This window comes from Silurus meridionalis, chromosome 20, assembly GCF_014805685.1.
Source record: "Silurus meridionalis isolate SWU-2019-XX chromosome 20, ASM1480568v1, whole genome shotgun sequence".
NCBI classification, from domain to species: Eukaryota; Metazoa; Chordata; class Actinopteri; order Siluriformes; family Siluridae; genus Silurus; species Silurus meridionalis.
In genome coordinates this window covers 11,409,814-11,433,781 of record NC_060903.1, presented here as the reverse complement: position 1 = coordinate 11,433,781, position 23,968 = coordinate 11,409,814, and the positions used below count along the sequence as shown (strand labels likewise).

Below are 23,968 nucleotides of genomic sequence, written 5' to 3'. Positions count from 1 at the left end.
GTTGTAACACAAATTTGACCACCTGGTCTACTAATGAAACATATGAAAATGAGAGCTGAGACTTTAAAAGAAGCTTTGTTTCTGCTTTGGAAGTCTCACTTTTATCTGTTAGCCCAGCAGTGGAGAACTTTACAATTCAGCCCCAAGCAGTCTTCCATTGATTCCATATTTTCCAATAAGGGGAACTTAGTCAAATACCAGTAGGTGGTCCATTATTGCTGCCTGGGTTGCATTAGGACACTTTTGCATTTGTATCACCTCCAAATAGAGTTTTGGGTGATTGGATATATGCAAAGCATTATATCATAGTTCCTAATAATATTTAGAAAAGAACAACCATCAGGTGACACATTTCTTGATAATCATATCTTGGAAAATGTTGATAAATTAATATATAAGTAATTGGATAAATCAGGGGTAAAGCGGTGCCTTGAAAACCTGCTTAAGCTCAGTGATGAAGTACTGATAATCACTTATAAATCTAGAAAAATTTTCAGTCAAGGACACAGATGTGAGCCACAAAATAAATGTTGTTTAATAACATCACAATATTTGTGTGGCCTAAGTGCTTACTTTAAAAAGATGAAGCATCTGATTAATCAGAATATAGATAGCTTATCTTTGATCTCAATCACATTCAAAGTACTGAGCCATACCTAAACACAACGTCTTAACTAATCTGAACAGGGTCAAAAAGATTTATCAATGACTCATTTATATAGTTTTGTTATTTAAATTAAACAATAACAGACAGTACATGTAGAGCTAGTGACTGTATTACTTTACCCTGTAAAGGAAAGTGCAGGACAAACTATAAACATATCTCTAATAGCACTGCTCTGGTTTGGGACTCATTAAAATTACAGCAATGCACTGAGCCTATGGAAATTACAGCAGCATGATTTCAAGTACAGGATTATGCAACACGAAAGGCACTTAATTAAAGTTAATGTTTAATTAATTTAATTAATGAAATATATATATATATCCCACATCAGCTGTGTTGTTGTAGCAAAGTTTTAATTGACCATCCACATTTTTTCTGGTCTCTTACAAGATACAAACAGAAAATACAGGAACTTTGTACACAAAAAAAAAAACAAGGCAGTATTTACCGTGACCTCCCTCTGCACGAGTAATTTCTTGAGCTCTTTTGGGGAGACTGTCAAGATGTTTTAACAATACTTCTGGTACCAGTCTTCTTTCAGCACTTTCCAGAGGTCTTCTTCAGATTTAGGTTTTCTTTTATTTATTTCTCTGTCCAAGTGATCCAATACTAAATATTATATAACTAATATTTATTTCTGGATGCTGTGGAGGCCGGGTCCATGACTGTTTTTTAGCTGTTTTTCCCTCTAAATATAATTTACTGCATTAATGTGCTCAGGATCATGGTAAAAAATAAAACTATTCCCAATGATGAGTTAAAACCAGTCTGTAATTCTCAGCCTTCATGATCCCATCAATTCAGACAATGTTGCCAAGACCAATAGAAGAAATGCTGCAACAAATTTTGACAGAACCTCCACCATGTTTCATTGACGGCTGCAAGCATTTATTCTTCCATCTCTCTCTCTCTCTCTCTCTCTCTCTCTCTCTCTCACTCTTTTTCTAACATATTGTTGACAATTGGACTCAAAAATGTAAATTTTGAAATTGTCACTCTGTCTAAGTGGTTTCTTGGCTGCTACCCTTCCACAAAGACCACTGCTGATCAAGCTTCTTTGGACTGTAGAAGGGTCAACTTGGCATACCTATCAACACTGTCAGATACTGAGCCAGTCCTTGCTGAACTTCCTCCAGTCTCTCAAAGAAACTATAACTATAAGGAACTATAAGAAAAACGTCTCATTGGCTTTTTTTTTTCATTTTTTGTCCTTGACATTTTTTGTCCTCCCGATTCTTCAGTTTCCTGTTAGGTGCTTGAATACCATCTTGAGTTTGAAGTTTGTTTGCTGATTTCATTTTGTTTGCTGATTTTTTTTTTCTTGCTTATGCAAAATTATGATTTTATGTCTGTCAAATTAGGTAAACTTTGTGGAATCATGAAATGATGTAATTAAAGGTTGATCAGCTTCCAGTGAATAAAACTCTTACGTGTGTATGTACTGTTCAAGTATGTCTTACACATAGAAAACTTTTTAACAAGAAAGAGTAGACAAATACAGGTGTTAACAATGACATTAATTAGGGTTCCATTACATTTAGGCTTACAAGATCCAGGTTCCTTCTAATGTTCAAGACTGAGGGGAGGTCACACTAAATATTTGCCACTTTAGCCTACAGAATCTAGATTTTTTTTACTGCTCTTTAATATTGACTAAAAATAATTATGTATGGTCATTAATCTAAAGATTTACTTGTGCCTGGCCAAAGGTCTCACAGATATTTCTTGAAAGCCTTTTGCTTTCATTACAGCACACATTTGCTGTGGCACCATTTTATATAAGATAATGCTATGTCACACATTTATTTCATCCAGAACTACATACATTTTTTTTACCAAGATCTTGTATTGACGACAGGAGAGTCAGACCACTGTCTAAAGTCTTCTCCAACACATCTCAAAGATTCCCAATAGAGTTTATGTCTGGACTGTATGGTGGCCAATTAAAACATTGCACAAAACATTTGTGCCACTTTCCAAAATTCTTATAGACAATTTTAAATATTTATTTCAATCTTATAATATAATTACTAATGAGCAGTACTACATTTTCAGTACAGTACCATTCTGAGCTAAAGAAAACTGCAATTCATTTAAACATTTATGACACTTTTCTTATAAGCCATTTTAGGCGCAGATTAACTATTACTATTGCTATGTCTCAGAGCCACTAATAATCACATATATTATTGTTGTTATTATTATTAATAATAATAATAATAATAATAATAATAATAATAATATCATCATTATTAACACATAGTAAAACAACACTGCATTATAAACAGAGAGAGTGCTCCCTACTAACTGTCCATACTGAGATAATCATTAAAATAGATTATAAATATCATAATATTCTTTTCCACATTATATCATAATATTTTATTTTCCATATTCCATTAAATAGTTTTGAGTTTTAGATGCTCTTCTAGAACTGAAGGTTTACTAATTAAAACTAAAATTGTTATTTGGTGTGTACAGTGGGAACTGTTATTAGATGTATAAATATGTTATTGAACAGTGATGAGCTTGTTTAAGAGCCCAACCCTAAAATCATTTGAATATTAGGCAGAACACAAAAACAAATGATTACAGACATTAGAAAAAGCGAGATATTTGGGTGTCGTTATGCACATTTGCATGTACTTGAGTTACTTAGGATATGGATTCAATAGTTCACTAAGGTGATTGTGTATATACGAGTGTCCATTTGTGTTTCATCATTCATGTCTTGATGTGATATCCTAAAAAAAGGCACAAAGTCTTTGTGAGCACTTCTGGAAAGGGTGTTTCACCACCATTTATAATGTTATTCATATTGAACTTAAAATCAAACAAAAGCCTAGGTCTATGAATGGTTTCCATATACAAAGGTCATTTTTATAAAAACCTACCTCAGTTTTTGTCGATCTTCTGTATGCTGTTCTAGACTTATAGTCACCTGACACAAAAACCAACACACACACACACACACACACACACACACACACACACACACACACACACACACACACACACACACACACACATTATATTTCAAAAATGCATCTCTTTAACAATTAGGAGGCTATAAAAAAAAAAGCCCTGTCCCTGTTTTGATCGATTTCAAAATTGTATCTGTTCATGTGCTCTTTACACAACTTTATATAAATCCTACAAATAGTCAACCACTTGTGTCAGCTGAAAAGTTTGGGTATGTGAACTTACATGTTGATGATATCAGGAAAAGGAAAGCCATTGCCACAGCAATTCCCCCACACACATACCTATTAGGGTATAAAGTAATTGCATTGTTACATTGTTATTGTGTCAGAAACACTTTTAGTGACAAGAAAGAAATATGCCTGTTGTTATTCAGAAAGTTGTTCAATTTCTCTCTTACACATTCCTTCTTTCCTGATCTTACCTGGAGAATATATTCGCACAGAGACACAGTGTTATGAGGAAGACAAGGATGACTTTCCTAAACACAGCATCTAGAAATAAATTATAAATGATTAATATAATATTAAAAGCCTTTACAAATTAATAACATTATCCTCAAGGAAGGCCTGTATTGACTGGAGCCCATAGGTTCTCATGGGTTCACTGGATGTAAATCTAGAGCAGGGATGGGCAAACTTTTTGACTCACGGGCCACAATGGGTTCTAAAATTTGACAGAGGGGCCGGGTCATACATATACATATATGTTTATATACATACATATGTATATATATGTATGTATATATATGTATATATTACATTAGAGATTTGGCAAATTCAGTTTTATCAAGTGCCAGAAGATCAACAATTTGTGTAGCTTTTTTTTTGCCAGTGCAACAATAAACACAGCAGAAAAACTCAAGTTTAGTTTCAGTAGGAACAGTGTTGTTGAACTCCTTATTTTGCCAGTTCATCAAAGTCTGGAGTAAGTTTTGTTGTGGCAATTCTCAGGATAGATCCGAGATGTTTGTCAGAAACTGTCGCAGTTTTTAAAGAGTATCAGATTACGCGAACAACGTCAATGGAGCTGAAGTGCGACATCTTTAGGGGAACCGTGGGCATTACAGGGTAGAGGTAAATTGAACAATGTTTACCAGTACCTATTTTAATAGAATTTGGTCACGTTCGGCGAGCCGGATTAATAAACCCAAACCCGTGTGTGGCCCGCGGGCCGTAGTTTGCCCATGTCTGGTCTAGAGTCTATTTTGGGCCCTTACACAAGAATTTATAAAAACATTAAGAAAGGAACTGGACAAAAATATGCCAGTATTGTATCTTGAATATGTTAAATTTAATTTAATTAAATGCCATGCTAATTTGTATCAGTAGAAACATATGATGTTTTATATCATATAATAATCTTAAATCCTAGATTAATATTAGAATAAGTATGTTACCAAAAAAGGTTGAAAAACACCTTAATTCTATTTTTTTGGGTTTAGATGAGTTCAAAGAATTTTGATATTCAAATCAAAACTTGATGGATGTCTTCAAGACTATAAACTTTGCAAATATGTTTTTGCCAGCACCCAATACTGATACAGAAAAACATGCTAAAATGGTTACATCTACAGCTACCATTATTGCTATTCCTCCTCCAAATATTATCTTCACCAGATTAGGCTCACATCATCTTGACACCCTGCTACTCAATTGTTTATATATTATTTTTTTTCTACAGCCATTATCCATATACAATCCATATATAAAATTCTTCTATTATCCATGGTCAAAACATACACATCATAGGTACAACAGCAAATCACTTCAGAATCCCTACATTTATGGCTATGCTTTTATTATTATTACTAGTAGTAGTAGTAGTAGAAGTAGTAGTAGTAAAAAAGTTAAATCTTTAACATGTAAATATGTTTGATAGTATTCATGCATATTCTGTACTGTTTACTAGCACATTTTCCTCTCACCTGATGGTGGCTTGGTGCATGAACAGTAACATTTAGATTGTATTGGGACATCAGTCAGACTATTCAGTGAGGTAGAAGGCAAATCAGGAGCAGAACAATCTTGAGAGAGAGACTCCACCTCTGGTGAAAATCTTTCCTCGTCTTTTAAAGGCAGAATTTCTCTTCCATCTGCAACAAATATACACAGGTACAGAATACAAATACAGCATACAACCACTCTGCAATAAAAATATTTTCAAAACTAAATAAAGACCTCACCATATTTGAAACAAACAGAGGTGTCTTGTTCATTCTCAATGCTAACATCCAAACATGATGATAGTTCAGTAGAGAACTTATCTCGACCAAAAATACTTCCACTGAGCAAGGACTGGCTGACGTCAGTCAAGAGGGTGGCAAAAGATCTTTTCGCTTTGCGTCTCCGACGAAAAATTCTAAACATGCAAACATTACAATCAGTGTTCTATATTTTACATGTGAAAGTGTGCCTGATTCAAAAATGTTTTTTATTATACGAGGCATTAATTAGTTAAAGCTGTCATTTTTGTACAAAGTAATTTTGCTTCACATTAGGTTCCTAAATGTTTCACCAATTAGCACACACAGCACTGACTGATTTGGAGTTAATTTCACTGAAGTGCTGCAACATAAATAACTTTTTACCCACTACCTGAAGCTTCACAGCTGACAAAATGTCAATAAATAGAAACACACACACACACACACACACACACACACACACACACACACACACACACACACATACATATGCTGATGATGGCCTATTTTCTTCTGCAATCCATCTTTGCTCGGCCCTTGAGCAAGGCCCCTAAACCTAACCTTAACCTTAATTTAAAGGTAATTTAGATAAGAATACGGAAAAAGTTTAAACTTTGAAGTAATAGTGAATTATAAGGTTTACAGTCTCTCTTCTGCCCTCTGTTTTCTTCTTTATCTGCATTCACTCACATACAGTTTCTCATTGTTACTGACCGAGCAAGATTTTCTTTGTAGGAAATGTTGGTCTCTGTTGCAGTGAGGGTCAGATTACCCTGGTCGTCTGTAACAACACTGTCTTCTGTCAGTACATAGTAGCCATTTGCAAGTAAGCGTGGACTACGACGGCACACATGCACTAAGCCTTTTTCCGGATTGGTGGAGAAACACTCAAAAGAAGCATCAGTTAGGAAGGATGTGTCAAAACTGAGGAAGAGAAAAAAGACAAACAAAAGCTCACACACAGACATAGAGATATACTAATAACATGTTTAATCAATAACAAGATGCTTCAAAATCATTAATACATTGTACCTCTTTTACAAATAACATGATTTACATTAAAAGATTAATTAGAAAGTATAATTCAATCCAATATCTGTCTACATAATGCCCACAACTTTCAGTGCATGTCAGAAAGAAATAATGGCACTGGTAGATATAGGCACTGATGCAGGTAACTGAAAGCTTTTTTTTTGTCAGGCTTGCACCAAGATCCAAAAGGTCAGGCAATTTATCATCAGCATAAAAAGGGTTAGATAATGAGCAAAAACGGAACAACAAAAATGCGATCAAAATCAAAAACTATAAATAAATGCATTGCTTAATAACAATAAACATAGAGTATCGTTTGCAATGACAAGTTAGTGTGAGAGTCATACAATACTGTTCATGACTAGTCTAACTTCTACAACAATCTGTGAAGTCTTTGCATAATTGTGCTGGGTGTTTGGTGCTGACTTGTATTCATATCTGCTCACTCCGCCTGAACCATTTGTCCACTGCAGATAAGTCTGTTGGGTTGGCATTCCATGGGAACTGGAATTCCTGGTATCCAAGTACACACTTGAGAATGGGTTAACTTGGCTAAGTGCCAGAGGGAGTTGTGCACATGGAAATAATTCTACCCAGTATTCTTAAGTGCAGAATGTGCATAGGAATCACCATATTTTTGGGTTGGCACTTTCTACTTGTTCATTAGCCTGGGTATGATAAATTGACGTCAGGCTGACATACAGTACATACAATGAGAAGTTTTTTCCGTCCAATCATGATGTCTTCAGGGACGCCAAGTTTTATAAATCCATGTTTTGTTCACAACATAGGAACATAGAACATAGAAAAAAATTAATTTAATAGCTGTAACAGATATCAAAAAAGTTGGAGCAGCAAAAGGCTAAAAAAGAAAATGTTACTAAAAAGAAAAAGCTAGAGGAACATTTGAAACTAATTAGGTTAATTGGTCACAGGTAAGTAACATGATTAAGTATAAAAAGGCTATCTTAGAGAGGTACACTTGGAAAGACTTAGAATATCTCATTATCTACATACATGACATCATCATCAAGGCAGGTCAAGTCAAGTCAAGTCAAGAAGCATTTATTGCCAATTCAACCATATACAGGTATTCCTCTACATTATACCCCATCGTAAGTCAAAAATATCGACGTTGAAGATGGTGTTATGACTGTGACAGCCTTTTCTGCTCTAAACTGATGGCTTTCCTCTTCTTTTTTTACTACTAAACCTACTGTATATGTTATACAGTACAATGTGCAAAAGAGATCTGTACACAAGAGTGTACCTATTAGTGTATATAAGCACAGTGCTGTGCAAAAACAGCGAGAGCAGCGATTAAGACGTGTGCAAACAGCATGTAATCAGTATAATATGATTATAATATAATCTGGGTGGTGTTGAAGATATGGATGTGTATGAATTCAAATAAGTATTAAGTGAGTTGAGTTCAGGTTGAACTGTTTGGTAACACACAGTTAAGTTAGAGTGTGTTAGTTTTCTACAGTTCAGTTCTGTGTGTTGAGGAGCCTGATGGCTTGAGGGGAAAAAATTGTTGCACAGTCTGGATGTGAGGCCAATTGCTTCCCAACCGCTTCCCTGATGGAACGAAAAAGTGAAGAGTGTGTGTGAGGGGTGTATGGGGTTGACAAATCAAACAGAGAGATCAAGGAACAAACTCATTACAAGATCTAGAAATAATCTTAGTGCACTTAAAACAAAAAAATGAGCACACACATACAAGTTTTAAAGTTTGGGCTTCTAAAGCATTTCACTGCATGTTGTACTCTGTATGTATGTGTATGTGACAAATAAAATTTGATTTGATTGATTTGATTGAAAAGCACCCAAAGCACCCATTGTAAATGATCACAGATAGTAATCGTGATGCATTCTGACTTACCTAAACCTGGTTTTAACCAAATGATTACATTGGTGTTAATGAGTCTACCCCATCAGGATATAAGCATGAGCCCTGTCAGACTGGTCATGGAGGTGGTGCGGTAATTATTTTTGTTTTCTTCTTACTGTTAGTCAGAGATTGGGATTCAGGTTTAAATAATTTCAAGTGCTAGTTCTTAATGTTGCACTTTCAGAACATACATAGAAATCCCCTGTTATCTCTCGCTCTGGCCACCGTATATAAACCGCCCAAGAATTACATCGATTTCTTTCATTCTATTACTATTGTTCCAACCACTAAAAACAGATTCACAAGTTACCTGCCTGATCTGTCACAATTTCTTACAATACCCGTAATGTTAATGATTTACATTTACATTTATATTTGTGGCATTTAGCAGATGCCCTTATCCAGAGCGACGTACAAAAGTGCTTTATGATAATGATCTAGATGAAGTGGCTAACAGCATATGTACTATATTCACCTAGCACAGTAGACACCGTTGCCACCATCCGATTAAAAATTGTACGAAAAAATACATGGTACAATGCAACCCTAGATCTGAAAAGAGTATTCCACTATTTTAGCAGTGAGGACTGTATGAATTTCTTTACTAAAAGTAAAATGTAAAGTAGAAGAAACAAAATTGTGGGGTTCAACCTCTGACAGCATTTTTTGATCCAGGCCCACCTAAAGTTCCACAATTACAATTACAATGCTTTACAAGCATAAGACAGTAAGAGCTACGTATATGATCTGATCACCACAGCTAATCCAATAATGTCTGTTAGATCCCATTCCAACTAAAGCACTGAAATTATTATAATAATTATACATTTTTAAAATTATTAATCATTTAATTAATTAACATTTTATAATTATAACAATTAGCACATAATAATTATTATAAAAGATTGTGTCTGCCCAGTTATGCTCCTTCTTAAAGGAAATATTATCTTTGAATACTTTCAGTCCGGTTTCCGGCCCCATCATAGCATAGAAAAGATTAAATGACACATAACTTTCTATTATTAAATTCTGATAAGACAGAGATATGGCTTATTGATCCAAAAAACTGTACACTGAAGCTTCAGCAAATCAACTTGCATTTAGAAGGATGCACTGTAACTATTTCAACAATGAAAGACCTGGGTGTTATTTAGACAGCTACTTTAACAGTCATATCACCCATATTACAAAAACAGCCTTCTTTTACCTTAGAAATATTGCTACGCTAAGAAATATATTATCTGTATCTGAGATAATACTGTACCTCCAGATTGTACTATTGTAATGTTTCTGCGAAACGTGCTTGATCTGCTGTGGTCAGAATAGCACCTATTGCACAGCTCCAGATATACACAGGACAATGTCTTTTGGCACGCTGACTTACGAAGGTTGGTGCTCCCTGTGTCTGTGCATGCAGCCTTGTGCTGCTGTTGTGTTGACATGTTACAAAATTAGTCTTGCACCTTTCTGATTCGTATCACTTCGTATCATTCCTTGTGCTCCAGTACATCTGATCAAATGCACATCATTGTGTGCTTGTTAAAATTATTAACAGAAGCTTTGCTAATTCCTCTCCACTGTTTCTTTTTTTCAACCATCCTGTCTGTGGAAATCAATGCATGGGCTCAGAAACACCTCCAAAAGTCAGTACCTGTGAACACACTTCACTGTGTCATCCAGAAATGCAGGTTAAAACTCAATCATGCAAAAAAGGCCATGTCCACATCAATGCGTTATTGTTTAAAAGCGCATATTTTTCTTTCCGTTTTGGCCATAAAGTTTAAAAAGGCAGTTTTCGCTTTGCAGTGAGGAAACTTCTTCTTCTTCTTCTTCTTTCAGCGTCGTCACTCCCAACGAAAACCTCAGCATCTTCAGCTCTGCTACCTCCAGCTCCACTTCCTGTCTTTTACTCAATGCCACTGTCTCTAATCCATACAACATCGCAGGTCTCACCACAGTCCTATAAACTTTCCCTTTCACTCTTGCAGATACCCCTGTTATCACAAATCACTCCTGCCACTCTTCTCCACCCACTCCACCCTGCTTGCACTCTTTTCTTTACTTCTCTAACACACTTGCCATTACTTTGCACTGTTGAATCCAGGTACCTGAACTCCTCCACCTTATCCACCTCTTCTCCCTGTAACCGCACCACTCCACTGCCCTCCCTCTTATTCTCACCCATGTACTCTATCTTACTTCTACTGACTTTCATTTCCCTTCTCTCCAGCACGTACCTCCACCTCTCCAGGCTTTTCTCAACCTGCTCCCAACTCTCACCACAAATAACAATATAATTGGCAAACATCATAGTCCACAGAGACTCCTGTCTGACCTCGTCCTTCAACCTGTCCATCACCACTGCAAACAGGAAAGGGCTCAGAGCCGATCCTTGATGCAGTCCAACCTCCACCTTGAACCAATCTGTCGTTCCCATTGCACACTTCACTGCTGTCACACTGTCCTTATACATGTCCTGCACCACCTTCACATACTTCTCTGACCCACCTGACTTCCTCATACAATACCACAACTCCTCTCTTAGCACCTTGTCGTACGCTTTCTCTAAATCCACAAACACACAATGCAACTACTTCTGACCTTCTCTATACTTCTCCATCAACATTCTCCATAAAGCAAATATTGCATCTGTGGTGCTCTTTCTTGGGATAAAACAATACTTTTGCTCACAGATGGTCACCTCTTCTCTCAACCTGGCTTCTACTACTCTTTCCTACAACTTCATGGTGTGACTGATCAACTCAGCACACTCCTTCTCCATTCCTCAGGCGTCCTCTCACCTTCCAGAATCTTGTTGAACAACCTAGTTAAAAACTCCACTGCCATCTCTCTCTTTATGCTTCTACCGGTATGTCATCTGGCTGACTTTCCACTCTTAATCCTCTTAATCACTGCTCTCACTTCCTCCTTACTAATTCTATCCACTTCCTGCTTCACCAACTCCACATCATCCAACCTTCTCTCTCTCTCATTTTCCTTGTTCATCAGCTGCTCAAAATACTACCTCCATCTTCTCAACACACTCTCCTCACCAGTCAATACATTTTTATCTCCATCCTTTATTGCTCTAACTTGCAGCCAGAGGTGGGAAGTAACGGGGTACAAATACTTCGTTACTGTACTTAAGTAGATTTTTCTGGTATCAGTACTTTACTCCACTATTTATTTTTCAGACAATGTTTTACTTTTACTCATTACATTTTTACACAAATATCTGTACTTTTTACTTCTTACATTTTCAAAACTGGCTCGTTACTTTAGTTTTAATCCATTGATTTGGTGAAATATAAAATATTTATTTTCACTGCGCGCCGATTTTAGCCGAACAACCGATTTCCTGTTACTGCGCGTCTTTTTCAATCTGCTGGTATATAAAGTCCTGACTCTCACTCTTTACGAAGATAAGAATCAGCAGGCAGAAGGCAGTAAGAAGTTTGGGGTTAATGTGGATGAGACAGAGGGAGTCAGTGATGTAAACATGACCGAGAACAGACACATTCATGATCATCATCATCTTTTCTCTGCTTGTGTTCTATATGTGGATCTTCAGCCTGGATACATTCATTTGGTAACATTTTTAATTTGTTTTGTATTAATATATATATATATATATATATATATATATATATATATATATATATATATATATATATATATATATATATACAGTGGAACCCGGTTATGTCGATGTCCTAGGGGGTCGCCAAAAAGCATCGAGGTAACCGATGATCGAGATAAACGAAAATCAATATGGCGGCAATATATTAACGTGCTTGAAATTTCTTTATGTACATGATGTGCGTTAATAAATGAGAATGCGCATGCACGTGTTTTTGGAGGGGTTTTTTTACACAACAGCGTTGCCGCGATTTGTTTGATGAAGGCATGCTATAAAAATACATACAGTACATGTTTATCTGTCAGGAATCCACCTGCCACGCCCCCTTCGGCCCCCTTCAGCGTGTCAGGTGCTTTCTCGTCCGCTTTCTCTGAAGCTCCCGCGGCTTCAATCGCGCACATATGGTGCTCGTTTTTATCATCATCACCAGCTCCTATTTAAACTTCCACACTCTCACTGTCCGTTATTGTTGGTATATGTTGGTTCACAGCGGTCATTGTTATCGCTCATGTGTATCTCGGTACGTGCCTTCCCACCGGCACTCTCTCAACGGCTGCTCTTTTCTTCCCAAAGCGCACTGTGGATTCCCCCCCGATCCTGCCGGTGTTCATTCTATGCTTTTGCTGCTCATCCCACGTTCCTACCAAGCCCGGCTTTCGCCTCCCGTTCATCGCATAACATTTAACAACAAAAGGCATATGTTTACTAACTAACAGCAGAGATTCACCAGTATACAATACAACACCTGTAGCAGCTGTAAAGCTTGATTTTTCCGCCACTTCCGCGAGTTCTTCTGCGGCTGCCCCGAGATAACCAAATTTTTTCCCCCTTGTGCTCGAGATATCAGGGTTCGGCGACATAACCGATAAAAAATGCTTAGAAAAAGCGAGAATTTGGTTACACTTTAAAAACGTCGACTTAATAGGGTTGTCGAGGTAACCGAGGGCGAGATAACCGGGTTCCACTGTAAATATATATATATATATATATATATATATATATATATATATATATATATATATATATATATATATATATACAGTACAGACCAAAAGTTTGGACACACCTTCTCATTCAAAGAGTTTATTTTATTTTCATGACTATGAAAATTGTAGATTCACACTGAAGGCATCAAAACTATAAATTAACACATGTGGAATTATATACATAACAAAAAAGTGAACTGAAAATATGTCATATTGTAGGTTCTTCAAAGTAGGCATCAAGAGAATGCCAAGAGTGTGCAAAACAGTAATCTAAGCAAAAGGTGGCTACTTTGAAGAACCTACAATATGACATATTTTCAGTTGTTTCACACTTTTTTGTTATGTATATAATTCCACATGTGTTAATTCATAGTTTTGATGCCTTCAGTGTGACTCTACAATTTTCATAGTCATGAAAATAAAGAAAACTCTTTGAATGAGAAGGTGTGTCCAAACTTTTGGTCTGTACTGTATATATATATATATATATATATATATATATATATATATATATATATATATATTTGGCTGTCAAAATTAAAATTATTGTAAACGGCACTAAATGTTATTAACGCTATCAATTCAGCGCATTTCTGTTTTACCATTTTATAAAAAATTTAAATACATAAATAAATAACTAAATATAAAAGAGGCGAAATTAAAACCTTCGGAAAAAAATACATTTATCCACGACATCCTTTCTTTACTTAGATATAAAATAAATTATTAAACTCCAGATAAAAATATTTTTAATCAGTAAACTTTTGTTTTATTTATGCGCCAAGTCTCAAATCAAACACCAAATCCGCCATGTTTTACACAATTTACCCTCTAGGTGGCGTTTTGTGGGTTTTTCCCTCATAATGGCGACACAAACTACTTTTTACTTAAGTACATGTCAGAGCCAAGACTTCTTTACTTTCACTTGAATAAAAAAGTTTAATCAGTACTTCAACTTTTACCCGAGTATTTTAAAACATGAGTATCTGTACTTCTACTTAAGTAAAGGATGTGTGTACTTTTGCCACCTCTGCTTGCAGCACATCCTTTCCAGCTCGGTCCCTCTGCCTGGCCAATTGGTACAAATCCTTTTCTCCTTCCTTAGTGTCCAACTTCTCATACAGCTCCTCATATGCCTTTTCCTAGGCTTTCGCCACATCCCTCTTCACCTGCTGCTGCATCTCCTTGTTCTCCTGCCTACTTTTTTCATCACTCTGTTGATCCCAATCCTGTTTTGCCAACCTCTTTCTCCTTATGCTGTCCTGCACTTCCTCATTACACCACCATGTCTCTGTCTTTCTTTCTATTTTCAGATGTCACACCAAGCACCTTTCTAGCTGCCTTCCTTATCACTTCTGTAGTAGTTGTCCAATCATTCAGCACCTCTTCACCACCACCGAGCTCCTGCCTGACCTCTTCCCTGAATCTCACACTATAGTCTTCCTCCTTCAGTTTCCACCATCTTATTTTTCTTTCAGTTCTCCTGCTCCTCCTCTTTTTCTTTACCTCCAAAACCATCCTACAGACCACCATCTGATGTTGTCTAGCTACACTGTCCCCCACCAACACCTTACAGTCTCCAGTCTCCTTCAGGTTGCATCTCCTACATAGAACATAGTCCACCTGTGTGCGCCTATGATCTTCCTTCTTCTTAAAATAAGTGTTCACCACTGCCATTACCATCCTTTTAGCAAAATCTACCACCATCTGCCCTTCCACATTCCTCTATTTAAGGCCATACCTACCTATCACCTCCTCATCACCTCTGTTCCCTTCACCTACATGCCCATTCAAGTCTGCCCCAATCAACAATCTTTCATTCCTAGGTATACCTTCTACCACTTCATCTAATTCACTCCAGAATCTTTCCTTCTCCTCCATCTCACAACCCACTTGTGGAGCATAAGCACTAATTACATTTATCATCACCCCTTAAACTTTCAGCTTCACGTTCATCACCCGATCCGAAACTCTCTTCACCTCCACTACACTCTTACTGTACTCTTCCTTCAAAATCACCCCTACACCATTTCTCTTTCCATCCACACAATCAAATAGTAGTTTAAACCCACCTCCAATGTTTCTGGCCTTACTTCCTTTCCACTTGGTCTCCTGAATACACAACATATCTACCTTTCTCCTCTCCATCATATCAGATCATTCCCCTCTTCCTTTACCAGTCATAGTACCAACATTTAAAGTAACAACCCAAACCTCTCCTACACTTCTCCTTTTCCTGTTGTCTCTGTAGATGTCTTTCTCCTCTCCTTCTCCTCCTTTGGCCAACAGTAGCCCAATTTCCACTGGTACCCTGTTGGGTAACGATACCTGTGGCGGTTGTTGGTAACCGGGCCTCGACCGATCCGGTATGAATTTCTCTTTCGTGATGTTTTATGCCGGATGCCCTTCCTAATGCTCCCAATTTATCCGGGCTTATTAAGAGTGCAATGACGCTTTTTTACTTATTGCAGTACTGTATTTTCCGGACTATAAGCCGCAACTTTTTCCCCACGCTTTGAACCCAACGGCTTAAACAATGAAGTGAACATCACCCATCCCTTCCTCTCACACACACACACACACACACACACACACACACACACACACACACACACACCTCTGATCAGCCAGAAGTATTATAAATGTCACACACCAACATGATAATGACAGAAAGTACTCCTACAGTACTAAGACCACAGGCCAGTCATTTTCAACAATGAACATTGTGTGTCTCACACACACAAACACTCAGTTCAACCAAGTCCACAAACAGAATTATAATAATTTACAATTAGCGCTTTTCTTTTACTATGCATGTTGCTTAGTGGGACTTCTGGCATTCCAGGTCAGAGTGCAACTGTGATTCAGTAGCTGTTTTAATGTCCCATATTCTGTGTTCAACAGTGTGGCGGGACAGTTAGACGTCTGATACCATGCGGTTTAGTTTGTCGTTTTCAGAAGACAAGATTTCAACAACGCACTCAGGCATTTTTTAATGAACTCCCCTTCATTGTATGGCTTTTTAGCTTGTGTAATGTTCCAAACCAGTTAAAACTGTATCTGCATTTCTGCCTGAATTTTCAAAGTGACCAGCTTGTGCTTGTGAAGTTCAGTCCCTTTTGGAAATTCCTGGTCGATGTTAGCATGGAGTGAGCTTTGAAATTGATTTGAAACTTTTTCAAAGATTTGAAACTTTGAAATGCGCTAATCACGCCTGACATAAGGCAGAATGACTTGTCATTACGTTTAACAAAAAAATATAAACTCTCCCACTCTGTTAAAAACGTCCTGTGTTTATCTTCATATTTTCGTTTTGCTGTGCATTTTTTCCTGCCATTTTGAAAGCGAACTTGGGGCAAATTGTTTACTTAAAATTTAAGTAAACAATTTGCATATCAAAGTTTGTGTTTGCACATTTAAAAAAAACACAAACGCAAACTTCGATATGAATGTAAGAGCTGCATGAAACCAGCCAAAGAGCTCGAGAGCCACGAGTTGGCCACCCCTGGTCTACAGGAAATGCGAATCATTTGTCACGCTGAAAACAACCGGGCATGAAAAAACGCACTTCACCTGTGTTCTGAGCTGCACAGCATAGGAAGAAAAGCTTCACCGATGGTGATTTTTAAATGCATGACGCTGCCAAAAGATAAACTTGTTTACTAACTTGATAAACTTGATAAAAAGAAATTGTTGTGAAAGGAAGGAGGAAGACAGTGAACAATGACTTTCTTGGTAGGCTACTGTTTAGATACAAGCCGTGAAACTTAGTTCGTTAAATCCTGTGTGAAGTTCATTAGTTTCAATGTAGGCACCTGCGGCTTATAGACAGGTGCGGCGTATTTATGTTCAAAATAAAAATCTTTGTACAATTCAGTGGGTGCGGTTCAGTGGCGGCTACTGGTCTGTCAGAGAGGGGAAGCTAATTTTCGGCCTACATCATAAAATTGTCTATTTATTTAAAAGTAAATTCTGCCCTACGTTCCTTTTCAAGAAAATGGTCTGTGACCCTGTCGTACCAACTAGGAGTCTTTTCAAGTGACTTGACCAGTGTCCTCTCAATGGCCAGCAGAGCTAGGCTGCTTAAACGGCCTTGGCCCATTGTGTTTCGGGTGTAGGACTTGAGTCGCTTTAAACAGGAGAAGCTCCTTTCTACACCTGCAGATGTAGCTCCAATTGTTGCCACTAATGAGAACAGTTTGTAAAGCTGAGGCATTGCACTGTCCAACTCCATGTCTTTAAGGAACACCAAGTAATCACACAGCTTTCCCCTGTTACCCTGCAAGTCCTGATCTGAATACAGGACTTGAAGTTCTGACCTCAGTCTTCCTGAATCAAAGTGATGGCCATGAATGAAGGAATGAATGAATGAATGAACGATCTAAAAAAATATTAAACTCTGTAAAACTGAAACAAGGAATGTGGTGTATAATTGTGTGAAATGTATGATGAAAATCAAGCAATTTCGCCAAGCAAATATCAAAGAAATAGGTTGCAGCAGTTTTTATTTCGACTGAACTTGAGAAATCCGCGATGGGACTGAGCGCGAATAGCTTCAGTGATTCCTTATAGTACAGAATCGCTGTCAGTCAAAAGGAGATGCAGTCTTTCGACAGACCCTCCAATCATCACGCAGAAGCTCGGAGTCCGGGCCAGCCCACTCCCATTCACCCCAGAGACGCTGAGCGTCCGTGGGCGGGACATAATCGCAGCGTTTATCCAATGACCGTCTAGTTTCGAAGCGCTGAAAAAAACCGTTCAAAGCAGCCCCATTGAAGTCAATGGACGCTGGGCTTCAATAGGGAAATGCACTGTGACGCTGCGGGAATGTATGAGAAGGAAATCGAGTCAGCCGACCTGCTATATGTAACTGATTCTGAACGAACTCGTCTTTGAGATGAACGTTTTCTAACGCATTTTTAGTCAATAAAATGTTAATACAATAGTACATATTTGACCATTAATTTTGTGACATTATAAGGGAAGCCGAGCTTCCCTTGCAGTCTTATTGGCTCTAGAAAAAGCACTACAAATGCTATAAGGTATATACAGGGTTTAGAGCAACATCCATCCAGATAATGTCTTTTTTAGAGAAGGTCTTGGATATTTTGGCAAGACAAACATAAACCTCATACTTTATCTATTACAATGGCATGGACATATAGTAGGCGTACAGGTGCTACACTGGCATGCCTGGAGTTCAGACCTTGCACCAATTTAAAAGGTTGGTGCATTGTAAAACGATAAAAAAAAAAGCAAAAGGACTCCCAGGACTGTTTATCGTGTAAAATTCTGTATCAGACACAAATAGGACAACAACCTCTCAAAAACTCTACCAACTCATCTCCTCAACTAAACAGACACTGGTTGTTTGTTAAAAATAAAAGAAGAGATGCTACATAATGGTAACCTTCGCCCTGTCCCAACGTTTTTGAGACCTGTTGCAGCCATCAAATTAAAATGTACATTATTTATTCCTTAGAATTGTATGTAACATCACTTTAAACATTTGATATATTTCCCATGTTATATTGTTAATAAAATGTGGTATCAGAAAGGGTTTCCATGTTTTAAATTACATTGTTAATCTGACAGTGAATTAATGCGGGTACTGAAGATAGCCCTTATGACCTTATTATAGCCATACATCCAAAGAGTTCTAGACATTCAAAGTAGTTAGAGGTGATGATAATGGCCTTTCTTTACACATCCTCTTCCTAGATCAGCACCAGATTGTATGCACACGTAAAAGATTTTGTGAAGATTTTTTCCTCTAATGTTTAAACAATGTGTGTTTGAATGTTGAAGGGATAAAGCAGACATTTATATCGCACACATTTATATCGTATATATTTATATGTATAATCAGATATTTATGATATTTAACATACGCATGGGACTGAGAAAGAAACTTTAACCGCTTCCAATTTTGTTTCATTCATTGCTTGAAATAGATAGTATCTGGTTTGTACCTGTAGGATAGCTGATGTTCCTGTGTTTTCTTGGTTTTTATAGGTGAACCTACAACAAACAAAGAAACAAATAAAGCAACAGTGACACTATGTATAAGAGAGAGAGAGAGAGAGAGAGAGAGAGAGAGAGAGAGAGAGGATTATAATACTAACTTGTTATGGTTCCTCTGAAAAATAAATCCATGGCTCCTATAGCAGTACAGCCTGCAAAACACACATGCAAGTTTATCTAACCTTCACATTAAACTCTAGTCATAATAACATTCTACACACAAAAACATGCAAATGTCACAGGATGAAATACATTAAAGAGCTACAAGTTTCTGTTCTGACATTATGAGACACTTTCCTTTGCTACAATGAAGTGCATTTTTCCTAAACACTATCGCTTTTTATACAAATATTGCTCTTTAAGCAGAAAAGGTAGGCTTAATTTACAGTGGCAGTGAGAACTGCAGCTGGATGCAGTTAAGGATTACAGTGGAACTCGGTTATGTCGCCGGCCTAGGGGGTCGCCAAAAAGCGTCGAGATAACCAATGATTGAGATAAACGAAAACCAATATGGCGGCGATATATTAACGTGCTTGAAATTTCTTTATGTACATGATGTGCGTTAATAAATGAGAATGTGCATGCATGTGTTTTTGGAGGTTTTTCTACACAACAGCGTAGCCGCGATTTGTTTGATGAAGGCATGCTATAAAAATGTACATACTGGTTTAATAACAACAAAAGGCATAAGTGCACCAACTAACAGCAGAGATTTACCAGTATACAATACAAACCACCGTCCATTCTCAAAACAAACCTTTATTATATTCTCCAACATTGCAAACACAAAGATCGCTCACAAAATCACACAAAACATGCGGGGTGTAGTTCGTTTTTACAAAAAGCTAACCAGTGTCAACATTAAATTCTCGAGTCATTTCACTCTGACACACAGCTCTGAAAAGTATCCTACACCTGTAGCATCTGTAAAGGCTTAATTTTTCCGCCAATTCCGCAAGTTTTTCTTCGGCTGCACAATGCTTTCTCACTACCGTATTTTCGCGTATATAAGATGCACCCTGGGTAAGGGTTATGTAAAACTTTCTATAAGACATTAGATACGCGAAAATACGGTAGTGAGATGGTGACGTGGCAAAAGCCGGCGATTGGTCATGCGGATCGAGATAACCAACGTTAAGTGGCAAATTTGCCCCCACTTGCCCCCACTTGTGCTCGAGATATTAGGGTTCCTCGACATAAAAGAATCGGCATAACCGATGAGAAAATGCTAAGTCAAAGCGAGAATTTGGCAGTTCCACCCTACATCAGCACCCAACATTACTAATGTCAGTTACCAGATTAACACTGGAGGTTAGTATAACAGCAAATTGGGACTAAATGTGGAATAGGATGTTAAAAAAGCACAGGCAAATTTTATGGCTAGGTGTCTTTACAGTTTACAACCCCATTTATTTGAGACCATGAGTGAATTGTAAATAGAAACAGAATGCTATGATTTGCAAATCTCAGAAATTTTTATTTGATTTACAATAGATTATAGAGAACATAACAAATGTTTAAACGGAGGAAATTGAATGGAAATTAGGAAAAAATAAGTTCATGTTCAAATTGATGCCCGCAAAAAGATGGGATAGGGCCAAGTTTACCAAGTTTGTACCAAGATTGTCTAACACTCCCTCTTTTAATAGCAATCTGTATTCCTACATTAATTTGCCTAAATATGCAAGGCATTGCCTAAAAAATATCTGGAGTGAAGCATATGCTGCTCTAAAACCTATCAGCATTGATAACCATTGATCAACCTTTCAGCATTGATAATGCTTTTTATCAGATGTAAAAGCTGCCCATTATAGTCTACAGGCACTAATGCACCCCTAAACCATCAGAGATGCAGGCTTTTAAACTGAGCAGCGATAACATGAAAGATAGTCTGTCTCCTCTTTAGTCCAGAGAATGTGGCATTAATGGTTTCCAAAAAGAATTTAAAATTCAGTTTGCCCATTTTAAATGAGCTTTTGCCAAGAGAAAATGGTAGCATATCTAGATCATTTTAAAATATAGTTGTTTTTTATATAGTAAAGCTTTAACCTGCATTTGTGGATGTCAGGGCAAACTCTGAGCACAGATAGTGATTTCCATTACAGAATCATGCCCGTTTTTAATGCAGTGCTGTTTGAGGGCCTGAGCATCGCAGACAAAAACTAGGAAATTATTTTTGCCCTTATCCCTTGCACACAGAGATTTCTCCAGACTCTCAGAATCTTTTCATGATGAGATGCACTATAGATGAGATAATCAGTATTTCAAATTTATGTTGAGGAACATTGTAGATTAATTTGTTTGCAGACTGGTGAGCCTCTGCCCATCTTCACTTTTGACAAACGCTACCTTTCTAAGATCTACATTTTCTATTTAAAGTCCTGTTACTGACCTTTTCAGCCTTCTGTTCCCGTCCCTACTTTTTTTGACATGTTGCAGCAATCAAATTAAAAATGACCAGATTCCTTCCTCAAAATAGCACATTTCCCTAATTTATACATTTGATGTTTTTTTTTTTATGTTCTATCATTAATAAAATATGGGTTTATGAGATTTGCAAATCATTGCATTCTGTTTTTCCAATTTAACTTTTATGGAAAATGGGGTTGTAGACAGAAGAATATCTAATTAATTTCAGATGTTCAGAGCTAACTATAAAAGTTGTTGCATTAAAGTTACTAAAACATTAACCTCTTATAACCTAGTTTTGATAAATGGTAAACTGTCACCCAGTCTAAATAGAAGGACCAAACGTAATAAATTATAAAACTTTCTTTTTCCTCTCTCCTTGGAACTAGACATCACTTTTATGCATATAAATAAAAACCATTATGATACAGTTGCTTGGCAGGCTACTAGAAACATATGCTATGTGGCCAAACGTATATGGACACTTGATCATCACACACAAACCATATGTCAGCCTTCATAAAATGGATGACAAACAGATGAAAGTAGAAAATTGTTTAAAAATGGCTTTAATAGCTCACTAATGCTGGCTGAATGAGCAGAAGTGCCAACAACATTCCAAAATCTGACAGAAAGCCTTTTTTTCAGAGAAGAGAAGAAAAGAATAGAAACTTCATAGTATTACCATTGTTTTGGAAAAGGATGTAGAGCAGGTATGTAAGAAAGTTGTCAGACATCAACATCAACTGATAAGTAATGTAACTGGACCAACCACTAATTACTTCTGGAACTTGATAAAATTAATCAATATATGTACAGTAACAGTATGTGTACTATGAAGTATACTGTCTAACTAATTCTACATTACATTATTAGATAGTGTTAAAAATTCTCATAGGTTTGTTTGGAGTGAGCAATCAGCCACACCGCAGCATCATTGGCCTCAACACCGAATGAAGTCGGTGAGCATTTTACATCTTAAAAAAAAGAAAATAAAGAAGAGAAAAAAAAACAGGAATAAAAGGCTGGCTGAAAGAGAGTGAAAAGGGGGTCATGTGGGGGCTTGAGAGAAAGCGCAAAGAAGCAGGAAATGGGAGGAGTGAAATTGGCTTGACAACACTGGAGATGATGCTGGCAAAATGGGAGGAGAATAGACCACTTCCTGTTTTTTTCTGCACTTCCTGGAGACAAGCTCATTGGCTTCAGGGGTTTGATTCTAAAGAGTTCAACCAATATTGTTTCACTATTTACATCCGCTCCTGTGTGTGTGTGTGTGTGTGTGTGTGTGTGTGTGTGTGTGTGTGTGTGTGTGTGTACATCTGTCAGTTCTATTTGGACTGCCTGAAAAAAACACGCGTAGTAAAGCAACAAATAAAACTAATTTAATGTGCAAATGCTTTAATCACGATTTCAACATTCAAGCAAAATTAATGTTATTGTACACAGGATTTTGATGCTTCTTTGTCCTTTTGCGATATGATTATTTGAATGCTGTCAGAAAGTTATTGTGACAGTTATATGACATTTAGAATTTGCTCTGTAGTAGGAAATGCTAATCAGCAGAAATGTGGAGATCGCATTGTATCCTGGAATTAAAGCGAGCATCGTTCATTTACAGTATCTTATAACACTATTTTGTAGTACTTGTAGTAATATAAACTTTATAATACGATAATAAAACAAAACTTGGCTGATTTGCATGTCTACAATCTCTACAAAAGCCTACATACATACACGAGATGAGACAATAAAACAATATTTGTCAAGTCCATCTTACCAGTGAAATTAGAGAGACGCTGCAATTCCCACCGACAAATACGAGAACAACTAGAGGATACTTTAAATTCCGCCAATAGATCCAGCACTGTTGTATTTTAAAACAAAGTCTGGCTTAACATTACATCAGCAAAAAGGAAGAGGGCAGGGGTTGTCCAGACCCCAAAGTATTTTCAGCGGTCCGGACGGAGAACTTGTAGGCGGGGGAACAACTGGAAGCGCGGTGATAATCGCCTGCATTAGTCCAGCCTCCACATTGTATCCAACGGATCGGTTGTTTTTGAATAAATCTTTTTAGTTGACTCCCATGTATTGACTCACATTTTTTGTTCACTTAAGTCCCGCCCATATA

At 37.1% G+C, this 23,968-nt stretch overlaps 1 protein-coding gene across 2 annotated transcripts; it reads right to left on the bottom strand.

The window, feature by feature from the left end:
- Nucleotides 1-512: 512 nt before the first annotated feature.
- On the bottom strand, nucleotides 513-23,968 carry tmem71 (transmembrane protein 71). Of its 2 annotated transcripts, XM_046877074.1 has the most exons (10): nucleotides 23,618-23,968; nucleotides 19,533-19,583; nucleotides 19,380-19,428; nucleotides 6,570-6,779; nucleotides 5,835-6,010; nucleotides 5,577-5,744; nucleotides 4,074-4,143; nucleotides 3,875-3,933; nucleotides 3,562-3,608; nucleotides 513-3,411 (listed from the first exon to the last, which is right to left on the bottom strand). In XM_046877074.1, the coding sequence occupies exons 2-10, from the start codon at nucleotides 19,561-19,563 to the stop codon at nucleotides 3,388-3,390; spliced, it is 834 nt and encodes a 277-aa protein (XP_046733030.1). In that variant the 5' UTR covers nucleotides 19,564-19,583; nucleotides 23,618-23,968; the 3' UTR covers nucleotides 513-3,387. The 2 variants fall into 2 exon arrangements, with proteins under 2 accessions (XP_046733030.1, XP_046733031.1); XM_046877075.1 differs by lacking the exons at nucleotides 19,380-19,428; nucleotides 19,533-19,583; nucleotides 23,618-23,968 and adding an exon at nucleotides 14,436-14,467.

Bases quoted from the DNA above. Each gene is read 5' to 3' on its own strand.
- tmem71 (XM_046877074.1), bottom strand. From the start codon at position 19,563: ATGGATTTATTTTTCAGAGGAACCATAACAA. The intron at 19,429-19,532 runs GTTAGTATTATA...TGTTTGTTGTAG, and splicing joins TTTCAGAGGAACCATAACAA to GTTCACCTATAAAAACCAAG. The intron at 5,745-5,834 runs GTGAGGTCTTTA...TATTTGTTGCAG, and splicing joins CTCTGTTTGTTTCAAATATG to ATGGAAGAGAAATTCTGCCT.